General features: G+C 53.5%; 1 protein-coding gene across 1 annotated transcript in view; it reads left to right on the top strand.

The window, feature by feature from the left end:
• The window catches only part of aspdh (aspartate dehydrogenase domain containing), a 73,004-nt gene that overhangs the window by 53,602 nt on the left and 3,663 nt on the right, over positions 1–15,739 (top strand). Inside the window, exon 5 of the mRNA XM_041210529.1 lies at positions 15,109–15,335. Within this exon, the coding sequence (XP_041066463.1) occupies positions 15,109–15,335 (227 nt within the window). The remainder of the gene's footprint in view (positions 1–15,108; positions 15,336–15,739) is intronic.

Raw genomic sequence — 15,739 nt, forward strand, 5'->3', positions numbered from 1 at the left:
TGTTTGTGTGAGATGGTGGGGAGTTGCATGGGGTACGGTGTTTGTTTGAGAAGGTGGGGTGTTGGATGGGGAACAGTGTATGTGTGTGCGGATGGAGAGTTGGATGGGGTACTGTTGTGTGTGTGGGTGGGGACTTGGTTGGGGTACAGTGTACGTGTATGTGGGTGGGGAGTTTGATGGGGTATAGTGTGTGTCTGTGTGTGAGGGTGGGGAGTTGGATGGGGTACAGTGTGTGTGTTATGGTGAGGTGTTGGTTGGAGTACAGAGTGTGTTTGTGTGGGTGGGGATTTGGGTGGGGTACAGATTGTGTGTGTGGTTGTGTGTGTGTGAGGGTGGGGATTTGGAGGGGGTGTGTGTGAGGGTGGGGAGTTGGATGGGGAGCAGTGTGTGTGTGGGTGGGGAGTTGGATGGGGTACATTGTGTGTGTGTGTGTGTGTGTGTGTGTGTGTGTGAGGGTGGGGAGTTGGATGGGAGACTGTGCGTGTCTGAAAGTGGGGATTTGGAGGGGGTACTGTGTGTGTGTGAGGGTGGGGAGTTGGATGGGGTGCAGTGTGTGTGTGGGTGGGGAGTTGGATGGGGTACAGTGTGTGTGTGTGTGTGTGTGTGTGAGGGTGGGGAGTTGGATGGGGTACTGTGTCGGTGTGAGGGTGGGGATTTGGATGGGGTACTGTGTGTGTGTGTGTGAGGGTGGAGACTTGGATGGGGTACAGTGTGTGTGTGAGGGTGCGGATTTGGATGGTGTAGAGTGTGTGTTTGAGGTTAGGGAGATGGATGAGGTAAGCCGTGTGTGTGGGTGGAGAGTTGGATGGTGTACAGTGTTTGTGTGAGATGGTAGGGAATTGGATGGGGTACAGTGTGTATGCGGTTATGTGGGTGGGGACTTGGTGTGGTACACTATGTGTGGATGGGGATTTGAATGGGCTGCAGTGTCTTTGTGTGAGGGTGTGGAGTTGGATGCGGTACAGCATGTGTGTGTGTGTGAGAGGTCGGGGTGTTGGATTGGATACTGTGTCTGTGAGGGTAGAGAGTTGGATGGGGTACATTCCATGATTGAAATGGTGGGGAGTTGGATGGGATAAAGTGTGTGTGTGAGAGGGTTGGGAATTGAATGGGGTACAGTGTGCGCGTGTGTGTGATGGTGGGGAATTGGATGGAGTACAGAGTGTGTGTGAGGGTGTGGATTTAGATGGGGTAAAGTGTGTGTGAGGGTGGGGAGCTGGATCACATACAGTGTGTGTTTGAGGTTGGGGAGTTGGATGAGGTAGACCGTGTGTGTGGGTGGGGAGTTGGATGGGGTACTGTGTGTGTGTAGGTGGGGACTTGGGTGGGGTACAGTGTGTGCGCATGTGTGTGGGGTGTTTGATGGGGTACAGTGTGTGGCTGTGTGTGAGGGTGGGGAGTTGGATGGGGTATAGTGTGTGTGTGAGGGTGAGGATTTGGATAGGGTGCAGTGTGTGTGTGTGTGTGTGGGTGGGGAGTTGGTTGGGGTACAGTGTGTGTGTGTGTGTGTGTGTGGGTGGGGAGTTGGTTGGGGTACAGTGTGTGTGTGTGGGTGGGGAGTTGGATGGGGTGCAGTGTGTGTGTGGGTGGGGAGTTGGATGGGGTACAGTGTGTGTGTGTGTGTGTGAGGGTGGGGACTTGGATGGGGTACTGTGTGTGTGTGAGGTTGGGGATTTGGATGGGGTACAGTGTGTGTTTGAAGTTAGGGTGTTGGATGAATTAGGCCGTGTGTGTGGGTGGAGAGTTGGATGGTGTACAGTGTTTGTGTGAGATGGTACGGAGTTGGATGGGGTACAGTGTGTATTTGGTTTTGTGGGTGGGGACTTGGATGGGGTACAGTATGTATGGATGGGGATTTGAATGGGGTACAGTGTCTGTGTGTGAGGGTGGGGAGTTGGATGGGGTACAGTGTATGTGTGAGAGGTCGGGGATTTGGATTGTGTACACTGTCTGTGAGGGTGGGGAGTTGGATGGGGTGCAGTATGTTTGTGAGAAAGTGGGCTGTTGGATGGCGTACATTGTTGTCTGAGAGGGTGGGGAATTGGATGTGGTACAGCGTGTGTGTGAGAGGGTGGGGAGTTGGATGTGCTACAGTGTGTGTGTGAGAGTGCAGGGAGTTGGTTTGGGTACAGAGTCTCTGGTGGTGGGGAGTTGGATGCTGTACAGTGTGTGTGATGTGTGTGATGTGTGTGGGTGGGGAGTTGGATGGGGTGCAATGTGTATGAGGGTGGGGAGTTGAATGGGGTACAGTGTGTGTGTGAGACAGGGGTAGTCGGATGGGGTACAGTGTGTGTGTATGTGGGTGGTGAGTTGGATGGGGTACAGCGTGTGTGTGTGTGTGAGAGGTCGGGGAGTTGGATTGGGGACGCTGTCTTTGAGGGTGGGGAGTCGGATGGGGTACAGTGTTTGTGTGAGATAGTGGGGAGTTGCATGGGGTACGGTGTTTGTTTGAGAAGGTGGGGTGTTGGATGGGGAACAGTATATGTGTGTGCGGATGGGGAGTTGGATGGGGTACTGTTGTGTGTGTGGGTGGGGACTTGGGTGGGGTACAGTGTATGTGTATGTGGGTGGGGAGTTTGATGGGGTATAGTGTGTGTCTGTGTGTGAGGGTGGAGAGTTGGATGGGGTACAGTGTGTGTGTTATGGCGAGGTGTTGGATGGAGTACAGAGTGTGTTTGTGTGGGAGGGGATTTGGGTGGGGTACAGTGTGTGTGTGTGGTTGTGTGTGTGTGAGGGTGGGAAGTTGGATGGGGTGCAGTGTGTGTGTGGGTGGGGAGTTGGATGGGGAGCAGTGTGTGTGTGGGTGGGGAGTTGGATGGGGTACATTGTGTGTGTGTGTGTGTGTGTGTGTGTGAGGGTGGGGAGTTGGATGGGGTACTGTGCGTGTCTGAAAGTGGGGATTTGGAGGGGGTACTGTGTGTGTGTGAGGGTGGGGAGTTGGATGGGGTGCAGTGTGTGTGTGGGTCGGGAGTTGGATGGGGTACAGTGTGTGTGTGTGTGTGTGTGTGTGTGTGTGAGGGTGGGGAGTTGGATGGGGTACTGTGTCGATGTGTGGGTGGGGATTTGGATGGGGTACTGTGTGTGTGTGTGAGGGTGGAGACTTGGATGGGGTACAGTGTGTGTGTGAGGGTGCGGATTTGGATGGTGTAGAGTGTGTGTTTGAGGTTAGGGAGATGGATGAGGTAAGCCGTGTGTGTGGGTGGAGAGTTGGATGGTGTACAGTGTTTGTGTGAGATGGTAGGGAATTGGATGGGGTACAGTGTGGGTGGGGACTTGGTGTGGTACACTATGTGTGGATGGGGATTTGAATGGGGTGCAGTGTCTGCGTGTGAGGGTGTGGAGTTGGATGCGGTACAGCGTGTGTGTGTGTGAGAGGTCGGGGTGTTGGATTGGATACTGTGTCTGTGAGGGTAGAGAGTTGGATGGGGTACATTCCATGATTGAAATGGTGGGGAGTTGGATGGGATAAAGTGTGTGTGTGAGAGGGTTGGGAATTGAATGGGGTACAGTGTGCGCGTGTGTGTGATGGTGGGGAATTGGATGGAGTACAGAGTGTGTGTGAGGGTGTGGATTTAGATGGGGTAAAGTGTGTGTGAGGGTGGGGAGCTGGATCACATACAGTGTGTGTTTGAGGTTGGGGAGTTGGATGAGGTAGACCGTGTGTGTGGGTGGGGAGTTGGATGGGATACTGTGTGTGTGTAGGTGGGGACTTGGGTGGGGTACAGTGTGTGCGCATGTGTGTGGGGTGTTTGATGGGGTACAGTGTGTGGCTGTGTGTGAGGGTGGGGAGTTGGATGGGGTATAGTGTGTGTGTGAGGGTGAGGATTTGGATAGGGTGCAGTGTGTGTGTGTGTGTGTGGGTGGGGAGTTGGTTGGGGTACAGTGTGTGTGTGTGTGTGTGTGTGGGTGGGGAGTTGGTTGGGGTACAGTGTGTGTGTGAGTGTGTGTGAGGGTGGGGAGTTGGATGGGGTACTGTGTGTGTGTGAGGGTGGGGAGTTGGATGGGGTGCAGTTTGTGTGTGGGTGGGGAGTTGGATGGGGTACAGTGTGTGTGTGTGTGTGTGTGAGGGTGGGGAGTTGGATGGGGTACTGTGTGTGTGTGTGAGGGTGGGGACTTGGATGGGGTACTGTGTGTGTGAGGTTGGGGATTTGGATGGGGTACAGTGTGTGTTTGAAGTTAGGGTGTTGGATGAATTAGGCCGTGTGTGTGGGTGGAGAGTTGGATGGTGTACAGTGTTTGTGTGAGATGGTACGGAGTTGGATGGGGTACAGTGTGTATTTGGTTTTGTGGGTGGGGACTTGGATGGGGTACAGTATGTATGGATGGGGATTTGAATGGGGTACAGTGTCTGTGTGTGAGGGTGGGGAGTTGGATGGGGTACAGTGTATGTGTGAGAGGTCGGGGATTTGGATTGTGTACACTGTCTGTGAGGGTGGGGAGTTGGATGGGGTGCAGTATGTTTGTGAGAAAGTGGGCTGTTGGATGGCGTACATTGTTTGTCTGAGAGGGTGGGGAATTGGATGTGGTACAGCGTGTGTGTGAGAGGGTGTGGAGTTGGATGTGGTACAGTGTGTGTGTGAGAGTGCAGGGAGTTGGTTTGGGTACAGAGTCTCTGGTGGTGGGGAGTTGGATGCTGTACAGTGTGTGTGATGTGTGTGATGTGTGTGGGTGGGGAGTTGGATGGGGTACAGTGTGTGTGTGAGACAGGGGTAGTCGGATGGGGTACAGTGTGTGTGTATGTGGGTGGTGAGTTGGATGGGGTACAGCGTGTGTGTGTGTGTGAGAGGTCGGGGAGTTGGATTGGGTACGCTGTCTTTGAGGGTGGGGAGTCGGATGGGGTACAGTGTTTGTGTGAGATGGTGGGGAGTTGCATGGGGTACGGTGTTTGTTTGAGAAGGTGGGGTGTTGGATGGGGAACAGTGTATGTGTGTGCGGATGGGGAGTTGGATGGGGTACTGTTGTGTGTGTGGGTGGGGACTTGGGTGGGGTACAGTGTATGTGTATGTGGGTGGGGAGTTTGATGGGGTATAGTGTGTGTCTGTGTGTGAGGGTGGAGAGTTGGATGGGGTACAGTGTGTGTGTTATGGCGAGGTGTTGGATGGAGTACAGAGTGTGTTTGTGTGGGTGGGGATTTGGGTGGGGTACAGTGTGTGTGTGTGGTTGTGTGTGTGTGAGGGTGGGGAGTTGGATGGGGTGCAGTGTGTGTGTGGGTGGGGAGTTGGATGGGGTACAGTGTGTGTGTGTGTGTGTGTGTGTTTGTGTGTGTGAGGGTGGGGATTTGGATGGGATACTGTGTGTGTGTGAGGGTGGGGATTTGGATGGGATACTGTGTGTGTGTGAGGGTGGGGATTTGGATGGGGTACAGTGTGTGTTTGAGGTTAGGGAGTTGGATGTGGTAGGCCGTGTGTGTGGGTGGAGAGTTGGATGGTGTACAGTGTTTGTGTGAGATGGTAGGGAGTTGGTTGGGGTACAGTGTGTATGCGGTTATGCGGGTGGGGACTTGGATGGGGTACAGTATGTGTGGATGGGGATTTGATTGGGGTACAGTGTCTGTGTGTGAGGGTGGGGAGTTGGATGAGGTACAGTGTATGTGTGAGAGGGCGGGGATTTGGATTGTGTACACTGAGAGGGTGGGGAGTTGGATGGGTTGCAGTATGTTTGTGAGAAAGTGGGCTGTTGGATGGCGTACATTGTTTGTCTGAGAGGGTGGGGAATTGGATGTGGTACAGCGTGTGTGTGAGAGGGTGGGGAGTTAAATGTGGTACAGTGTGTGTGTGAGAGTGCAGGGAGTTGGTTTGGGTACAGCGTCTCTGGTGGTGTGGAGTTGGATGGTGTACAGTGTGTGTGATGTGTGTGGGTGAGGAATTGGATGGGGTGCAATGTGTATGAGGGTGGGGAGTTGAATGGGGTACAGTGTGTGTGTGAGACGGGGTTCGTCGGATGGGGTACAGTGTGTGTGTATGTGGGTGGTGAGTTGGATGGGGTACAGCATGTGTGTGTGTGAGAGGTCGGGGAGTTGGATTGGGTACACTGTCTTTGAGGGTGGGGAGTCGGATGGGGTATAGTTTTTGTGTGAGATGGTGGGGAGTTGCATGGGGTACGGTGCTTTTTTGAGGAGGTGGGGTCTTGGATGGGGAACAGTGTATGTGTGTGCGGATGGGTAGTTGGATGGGGTTCTGTTGTGAGTGTGGGTGGGGACTTGGGTGGGGTACAGTGTACGTGTAAGTGGGTGGGGAGTTGGATGGGGTACAGTTTGTGTGTTATGGTGAGCTGTTGGATGGAGTACAGAGTGTGTTTGTGTGGGTGGGGATTTGGGTGGGGTACAGTGTGTGTGTGTGGTTGTGTGTGTGTGAGGGTGGGGATTTGGAGGGGGTACTGTGTGTGTGTGAGGGTGGGGAGTTGGATGGGGTGCAGTGTGTGTGTGGGTGGGGAGTTGGATGGGGTACAGTGTGTGTGTGTGTGTGTGTGTGTGTGAGGGTGGGTAGTTGGATGGGGTACTGTGTGTGTGTGAGGGTGGGGATTTGGATGGGGTACTGTGTGTGTGTGTGAGGGTGGAGATTTGGATGGGGTACAGTGTGTGTGTGAGGGTGCGGATTTGGATGGGGTACAGTGTGTGTTTGAGGTTAGGGAGTTGGATGAGGTAAGCCGTGTGTGTGAGTGGAGAGTTGGATGGTGTACAGGGTTTGTGTGAGATGGTAGGGAGTTGGATGGGGTACAGTGTGTATGCGGTTATGTGGGTGGGGACTTGAATGGGGTACAGTATGTGTGGATGGGGATTTGAATGGGGTACAGTGTCTGTTTGTGAGGGTGGGGAGTTGGATGCGGTACAGCGTGTGTGTGTGTGAGAGGTCGGGGAGTTGGATTGGGTACTGTGTCTGTGAGGGTAGAGAGTTGGTTGGGGTACATTCCATGATTGAAATGGTGGGGAGTTGGATGGGATAAAGTGTGTGTGTGAGAGGGTTGGGAATTGAATGGGGTACAGTGTGCGCGTGTGTGTGATGGTGGGGAATTGGATGGAGTACAGAGTGTGTGTGAGGGTGTGGATATAGATGGGGTAAAGTGTGTGTGAGGGTGGGGAGCTGGATCACATACAGTGTGTGTTTGAGGTTGGGGAGTTGGATGAGGTAGACCGTGTGTGTGGGTGGGGAGTTGGATGGGGTACTGTGTGTGTGTAGGTGGGGACTTGGGTGGGGTACAGTGTGTGTGCATGTGTGTGGGGTGTTTGATGGGGTACAGTGTGTGGCTGTGTGTGAGGGTGGGGAGTTGGATGGGGTATAGTGTGTGTGTGAGGGTGAGGAGTTGGATAGGGTGCAGTGTGTGTGTGTGTGTGTGTGTGGGTGGGGAGTTGGTTGGGGTACAGTGTGTGTGTCTGTGTGTGTGTGTATGGGTGGGGAGTTGGTTTGGGTACAGTGTGTGTGTGAGTGTGTGTGAGGGTGGGGAGTTGGATGGGGTACTGTGTGTGTGTGAGGGTGGGGATTTGGATGGGGTACTGTGTGTGTGTGTGAGGGTGGAGATTTGGATGGGGTACAGTGTGTGTGTGAGGGTGCGGATTTGGATGGGGTACAGTGTGTGTTTGAGGTTAGGGAGTTGGATGAGGTAAGCCGTGTGTGTGGGTGGAGAGTTGGATGGTGTACAGGGTTTGTGTGAGATGGTAGGGAGTTGGATGGGGTACAGTGTGTATGCGGTTATGTGGGTGGGGACTTGAATGGGGTACAGTATGTGTGGATGGGGATTTGAATGGGGTACAGTGTCTGTTTGTGAGGGTGGGGAGTTGGATGCGGTACAGCGTGTGTGTGTGTGAGAGGTCGGGGAGTTGGATTGGGTACTGTGTCTGTGAGGGTAGAGAGTTGGTTGGGGTACATTCCATGATTGAAATGGTGGGGAGTTGGATGGGATAAAGTGTGTGTGTGAGAGGGTTGGGAATTGAATGGGGTACAGTGTGCGCGTGTGTGTGATGGTGGGGAATTGGATGGAGTACAGAGTGTGTGTGAGGGTGTGGATATAGATGGGGTAAAGTGTGTGTGAGGGTGTGGAGCTGGATCACATACAGTGTGTGTTTGAGGTTGGGGAGTTGGATGAGGTAGACCGTGTGTGTGGGTGGGGAGTTGGATGGGGTACTGTGTGTGTGTAGGTGGGGACTTGGGTGGGGTACAGTGTGTGCGCATGTGTGTGGGGTGTTTGATGGGGTACAGTGTGTGGCTGTGTGTAAGGGTGGGGAGTTGGATGGGGTATAGTGTGTGTGAGAGGGTGGGGAGTTGGATGGTGTACAGTGTGTGTGAGAGGGAGTTGGATGGGGTACAGTGTATGTGAGGGTAGAGAGTTGGATGGGGTACATTCCATCATTGAGATAGTGGGGAGTTGGATGGGATACAGTGTGTGTGTGAGAGGGTTGGGAATTGAATGTGGTAAGTGTGTTTGTGTGTGTGTGTGATGTTGGCGAGTTGGATTGAGTACATTCCATCATTGAGATGGTGGGGAGTTAGATGGAAAACAGAGTGTGTGTGGGAGGGTGTGGAGTTAGATGAGGTAAAGTGTGTGTGAGGGTGTGGAGCTAGATGGTGTAAAGTGTGTGTGAGGGTGGGGAGCTGGATCGGGTACAGTGTGTGTGTGAGAAAGTGGGCTGTTGGATGGCGTACATTGTGTGTCTGAGAGGGTGAGGAGTTGGATGGTGTACAGTGTGTGTGAGAGGGTGGGGAGTTGGATGGTGTACAGTGTGTGTGAGAGGGAGTTGGATGGGGTACAGTGTATGTGAGGGTAGAGAGTTGGATGGGGTACATTCCATCATTGAGATGGTGGGGAGTTGGATGGGATGCAGTGTGTGTGAGAGGGTTGGCAATTGAATGGGGTACAGTGTGTGTGTGTGTGTGTGATGGTGGGGAGTTGAATGGAGTACACAGTGTGTGTGGGAGGGTGTAGCGTTAAATGGGGTTAAATGGGGTACAGAGTGTGTGTGTTAGGGTGGGGAGTTGGATGGGGTACAGTGTGTGTGTGTGGGTGGGGAGTTGGATGGGGTACTGTGTGTGTGTAGGTGGGGACTTGGGTGGGGTACAATGTGTGTGTACAGGGCTGGGCAGTTTGGTGGGGTACCGTGTGTGTGTGTGTGTGTGTGTGTGTGAGGGTGGGGAGTTGGATGGGGTACAGTGTGTGTTTGAGGGTAGGGAGTTGAATGAGGTAGGCCGTGTGTGTGGGTGGGGAGTTGGATGGTGTACAGTGTTTGTGTGAGATGGTAGGGAGTTGGATGGGGTGCAGTGTGTGTGGGTGGGTATTTGAATGGGGTACAGTGTCTTTGTGTGTGAGGGTGGGGAGTTGGATGGGGTACAGTGTGTGTGTGTGGGTGGGGAGTTGGATGGGGTACAGTGTGTTTGTGTGGGTGGGGACTTGGATGGGGTAGTGTGTGTGTGTAGATGGGGACTTGGATGGGGTACAGTGTGTGTGTATGTGTGTGGAGAGTTTGATGGGGTACAGTGTGTGTGTGAAGGTGGGGAGCTGGATCACGTACAGTGTGTGTTTGAGGTTGGGGAGTTGGATGAGGTAGACCGTGTGTGTGGGTGGGGAGTTGGATGGCGTACAGTGTCTGTGTGAATTGGTAGGGAGTTGGATGGGGTACAGTGTTTGTGCGGTTATGTGGGTGGGGATTTGGATGGGGTACAGTATGTGTGGGTGGGGATTTGAATGGGGTACAGTGTATGTGTGAGAGGTCGGGGATTTGGATTGTGTACACTGTGAGGGTGGGGTGTTGGATGGGGTGCAGTATGCGTGTGAGAAAGTGGGCTGTTGGATGGCGTACATTGTGTGTCTGAGAGGGTGGGGAGTTGGATGTGGTACAGTGTGTGTGTGAGAGGGTGGGGAGTTGGTTTGGGTACAGAGTCTCTGATGGTGGGGATTTGCATGGGGTACAGTGTTTGTGTGAAATTGTGGGGTGTTGAATGGGGTGCAGTGTGTGTGTGAGAGGGTGGGTAGTTGGATGGGGTACAGTGTGTGCGTGTTACGGTTGGGAGTTGGATGGAGTACAGAGTGTGTGTGTGTGGGTTGAGGAGTTGGATTAGGTACAGTGTCTGTGAGGGTAGAGAGTTGGATGGGGTACATTGTATGATTGAGATGGTGGAGATTTGGATGGGAAGCAGTGTGTGTGTGTGAGGGGGTGGGGAGTTCGATGGAGTACAGTGTTTGTGTGAAATTGTGGGGTGTTGGATGGGGTGCAGTGTGTGTGTGAGAGGGTGGGTAGTTGGATGGGGTACAGTGTGTGTGCGTTACGGTTGGGAGTTGGATGGAGTACAGAGTGTGTGTGTGTGTGGGTTGAGGAGTTGGATTAGGTACAATGTCTGTGAGGGTAGAGAGTTGGATGGGGTACATTGTATGATTGAGATGGTGGAGAGTCGGATGGGAAACAGTGTGTGTGTGCGTGAGGGTGTGGGGAGTTGGATGGAGTACAGTGTTTGTGTGAGAGGGTTGGGAATTGGATGGGGTACAGAGTGTGTGTGTGAGGGTGGGCAGTTCGATGGAGTACTGTGTGTGTGTGAGGGTGGGGATTTGGATAGGTTACAGTGTGTGTGTGATGGTGGGGAGTTGGATGGGATACAGTGTGTGTGCGAGGTCGAGGAGTTGGATTGGGTACAGTGTGTGTGTGAGAGGGTGGGGAGTTGGTTGGGGCACAGTGTATGTGTAAGGGTGTGTAGTTGGATGGGGTGCAGTGTGTGTGGGTGGGGAATTGGATGGGGTACAGTGTGTGTGTGAGGGTGGGGATTTGGATGGGGTACAGTGTGTGTGTGTTTTGGTCGGGAGTTGGATGGAGTACAGAGTGTGTGTGTGTGTGTGGGTCGAGGAGTTGGATTGGGTACTGTGTCGGTGAGGGTAGAGAGTTGGATGGGGTACATTGTATGATTGATATGGTGGGGAGTTGGATGGGAAACAGTGTGTGTGAGGGGGTGGGGAGTTGGATGGGGTACAGTGTTTGTATGAGAGGGTTGGGAATTGGATGGGGTACAGAGTGTGTGTGATGGGGTGGGCAGATGGATGGGGTACAGTGTGTGTGAGGGTGGGGATTTGGATGGGGTACAGTGTGTGTGCGAGGTCGAGGAGTTGGACTGGGTACAGTGTCTGTGAGGGTAGGGATTTGGATGGGGTACATTGTATGATTGAGATGGTGGAAAGTTGGATGGGGTACGGTGTGTGTGTGAGGGTGGGGAGTTGGATAGGGTACAGTGTGTACGTGGGTGGGGAGTTAGATGGGGTACAGTGTGTCTGTGACTGCATGGCGAGTTCAATGGGCTACAGTGCATGTGACAGTGTGGGGAGTTGGATGGGCTATCGTGTGTGTAAGAGGGTCAGGAGTTGGATGGGGTGCAGCGTGTGTGAGGGTGGGGAATCAGATGGATTACAGTGTGTGTATGTGAGAGGGTGGGGAGTTGGATGGTGCAAGTGTGTGTGAGATGGTGGGGATTTGGATGGGGTACGGTGTGTGTGTGAGAGGGTGGGGAGTTGGATGGTGCAAGTGTGTGTGAGATGGTGGGGATTTGGATGGGTCACGGTGTGTGTATGTGGGTGGGGAGTTGAATGGGGTACACTGTGTGTGTGAGGGTGAGGAGTTGGAGGGGTACAGTGTGTGCGAGGTCATGGAGTTGGATTGGGTACAGTGTCTGTGAGGGTAGGGAGTTGGATGCGGTACAGTGTGTGTGTGAGGGTGGTGTGTTGGGTGGGGTACAGTGTATGTTTGAGATGGTGGGGAGCTGGATGGGATACAGTGTGTGTGTGAGAGGTTTGGGAATTGGATGGGGTACAGAGTGTGTGTGTTAGGGTGGGCAGTTGGATGGGGTACAGTGTGTGTGTGAGAGGTTTGGGAATTGGATGGGGTACAGAGTGTGTCTGTTTGGGTGGGCAGTTGGATGGGGTACAGTGTGTGTGTGAGGGTGGGGAGTTGGATGTGGTACAGTGTCTGTGAGGGTAGGGAGTTGGATGGGGTACAGTGTGTGTGGGAGGTTGGGGAGTTGGATGGGGTACGGTGTGTGTGGGAGGTTGGGGAGTTGGATGGGGTACAGTGTGTGTGTGAGGGTGGGGAGCTGGATGGGGTACAGTGTGTGTGGGAGGTTGGGGAGTTGGATGGGGTACAGTGTGTGTGTGAGGGTGGGGAGCTGGATTGGGTACAGTGTGTGTGGGAGGTTGGGGAGTTGGATGGGGTACGGTGTGTGTGGGAGGTTGGGGAGTTGGATGGGGTACAGTGTCTGTGAGGGTAGGGAGTTGGATGGGGTACAGTGTGTGTGGGAGGTTGGGGAGTTGGATGGGGTACGGTGTGTGTGGGAGGTTGGGGAGTTGGATGGGGTACAGTGTGTGTGTGAGGGTGGGGAGCTGGATGGGGTACAGTGTGTGTGGGAGGTTGGGGAGTTGGATGGGGTACAGTGTGTGTGTGAGGGTGGGGAGCTGGATTGGGTACAGTGTGTGTGGGAGGTTGGGGAGTTGGATGGGGTACGGTGTGTGTGGGAGGTTGGGGAGTTGGATGGGGTACAGTGTGTGTGTGAGGGTGGGGAGCTGGATAGGGTACAGTGTGTGTGGGAGGTTGGGGAGTTGGATGGGGTACAGTGTGTGTGTGAGGGTGGGGAGTTGGATGGGGTACAGTGTGTGTGGGAGGTTGGGGAGTTGGATGGGGTACAGTGTGTGTGTGAGAGGTTTGGGAATTGGATGGGGTACAGAGTGTGTGTGTTAGGGTGGGCAGTTGGATGGGGTACAGTGTGTGTGTGTGAGAGGTTTGGGAATTGGATGGGGTACAGAGTGTGTGTGCTTGGGTGGGCAGTTGGATGGGGTACAATGTGTGTGTGAGGGTGGGGATTTGGATGGGGTACAGTGTGTGTGGGTCGAGGAGTTGGATTAGGTACAGTGTCTGTGAAGGTAGGGAGTTGGATGGGGTACATCGTATGATTGAGATGGTGGGGAGTTGAATGGGGTACAGTGTGTCTGTGACTGCGTGGGGATTTCAATGGGGTACAGTGTATGTGACAGGTTGGGGAGTTGGATGGGCTATCGATTGTGTGAGGGGGTGAGGTGTTGGATGGGGTGCAGTGTGTGTGAGTGTGGGGATTTAGATGGATTACAGTGTGTGTGTATGAGAGGGTGGGGAGTTGAATGGTGCAAGTGTGTGTGTCAGGGTGGGGAGTTAGATGGGGTACAGTGTGTTTGTGAGAGGGTGGGGAGTTGGATGGTGCAAGTGTGTGTGTCAGGGTGGGGAGTTGGTTGGGGTACAGTGTGTGTGTGAGGGTGGGGAGTTGGATGGGATACAATGAGTGTGAGGGTAGGGAGTTGGATGTGGTACAGTGTCTGTGAGGGTAGGGAGTTGGATGGGGTACAGTGTATGTGGGAGGTTGGGGAGTTGGATGGGGTACAGTGTGTGTGGGAGGTTGGGGAGTTGGATGGGGTACAGTGTGTGTGTGAGGGTGGGGAGTTGGATGGGGTACAGTGTGTGTGTGAGGGTGGGGAGTTGGATGGGGTACAGTGTGTGTGGGAAGTTGGGGAGTTGGATGGGGTACAGTGTGTGTGGGAGGTTGGGGAGTTGGATGGGGTACAGTGTGTGTGTGAGGGTGGGGAGTTGGATGGGGTACTGTGTGTGTGTGAGGGTGGGGATTTGGATAGGTTACAGTGTGTGTGTGAGGGTGGGGAGTTGGATGGGGTACAGTGTGCGTGCAAGGTAGAGGATTTGGATTGGGTACTGTGTCTGTGAGGTTAGGGATTTGGATGGGGTACAGTGTGTGTGTGAGAGGGTGGGGAGTTGGGTGGGGTACAGTGTGTGTGTGAGAGGGAGTTGGTTGGAGCACAGTGTGTGTATATGTGTGGGTGGGGAGTTGGATGGGGTACAATGTGTGTGAGGTTGGGAATTTGAATGGGGTACAGTGTGTGTGTGAGAGACGGTGCTGAGTTGGATGGGGTAAAGTGTGTGTGAGAGGGTGGGGAGTTGGATGGGGTGCGGTGTGTGTGTGTGTGAGGGTCAGGAGTTGGATGGGGTACAGTGTGTGTACGTGGGTGGGGAGTTGGATGGGGTACAGTGTGTCTGTGACTGTGTGGGGAGTTCAGTGGGCTACAGTGTATGTGACAATGTGGGGAGTTGGATGGGCTATCGTGTGTGTGAGGAGGTGAGGAGTTGGATGGGGTGCAGTGTGTGTGAGGGTGGGGAATTAAAAACAGTGTGTGTGTGTGAGAGGGTGGGGAGTTGGATGGTGCAAGTGTGTGTGAAATGGTGGTGATTTGGATGGGGTACGGTGTGTGTGTATGTGGGTGGGGAGTTGGATGGGGTACAGTGTGTGTGAGAGGGTGTTGAGTTGGATGGGGTACAGTGTGTGTGTGAGAGGGTGGGGAGTTGGATGGGGCACAGTGTGTGTGAGAGGGTGTTGAGTTGGATGGGGTACAGTGTGTGTGTGAGTGGGTGGTGAGTTGGATGGGGTACAGTGTGTGTGTGAGAGGTTAGGGAGTTGGATTGGGTACAGTGTGTGTGAGAGGGTGTTGAGTTGGATGGGGTACAGTGTGTGTGTGTGAGAGGGTGGGGAGTTGGATGGGGTACAGTGTGTGTGAGGGTGGTGAGTTGGATGGGGTACAGTGTGTGTGTGAGAGTTGGGGAGTTGGATGGGGTACTGTGTGTGTGAGAGGGTGTTGAGTTGGATGGGGCACAGTGTGTGTGTGAGAGAGGGTGGGGAGTAGGATGGGGTACAGTGTGTGTGTGAGAGAGGGTGGGGAGTTGGATGGGGTACAGTGTGTGTGAGAGTGTGGGGAGTTGGATGGGGTACATTGTTTGTGTGAAGGTGGGGAGTTGGATGGTGTACAGTGTGTGTGTGAGATGGTGGGGAGTTGGATGGAGTACAGTGTGTGTGAGAGGGTGGGGAGTTGGATGGGGTGCAGTGAGTGTGTGAGAGGGTGGGGAGTTGGATGGGGAGCAGTGAGTGTGTGAGAGGGTGGGGAGTTGGATTTGCCAAAATTGCATCCGAAGTTCATAGATGGGGCACGGATTGACCTTGGTGTGTCCTACTCAAATACACCACTCAGCAAAGATTATACACTGCAGCAAGAGGCCTCACTGGAAAGGACTGAGTGGTCAAACGTAACTGGAAGTTGACCTTTTACCCTTTCCTACAGGCCTTGAAGGTGACAATGAGCAAACATCCGGACAGCTTCATGCTGCATGGCCACCTGCAAGAGCTGAAGGACAGCATGAAGGGACAGCGGGCTGTACTGTACGAAGGCCCAGTGAGGAACCTGTGCCCCTTTGCACCCAACAATGTCAACACCATGGCTGCTGCAGCAATGGCCGGACATAACTTGGGCTTTGACCGGGTGCAGGGCTGCCTGGTAGCTGACCGAAGGTAATTCCCACTTCTGGGTTATTGAGTGCTCTTTCCGAGACACTGCAAGCAAGCTAAATTTTCAGTTCGTTTGATGTCCATTGCCAAAGAAAAGAATCGGATTTGCACCATTACAGTCACAAAGAACATTTGATAAGAACTGTTATTTGCAATAATTAAGCACCTAGATCGTCAGCAAAACCAGGCAAGTTTACCAGTGAATCCATAAATTAACAGTGAGATTTTCAGCTGACTGTCAAATCCTGAACTCTCTCATTTTAAAAAAACTCTTTCCAATCCCTTATCTTCCTTTCATCTTCCTTGTCAATCACTTCAGTTACGTACATCCTGATTGTGCTGGGTTTTTTTTGTTTTTTAGTCATTCATGGGATGTGGGCTTCGCTATCTGGGCCAGCATTTATTAC

Source organism: Carcharodon carcharias, chromosome 17 (genome assembly GCF_017639515.1).
Source record: "Carcharodon carcharias isolate sCarCar2 chromosome 17, sCarCar2.pri, whole genome shotgun sequence".
Lineage (NCBI taxonomy): Eukaryota > Metazoa > Chordata > Chondrichthyes > Lamniformes > Lamnidae > Carcharodon > Carcharodon carcharias.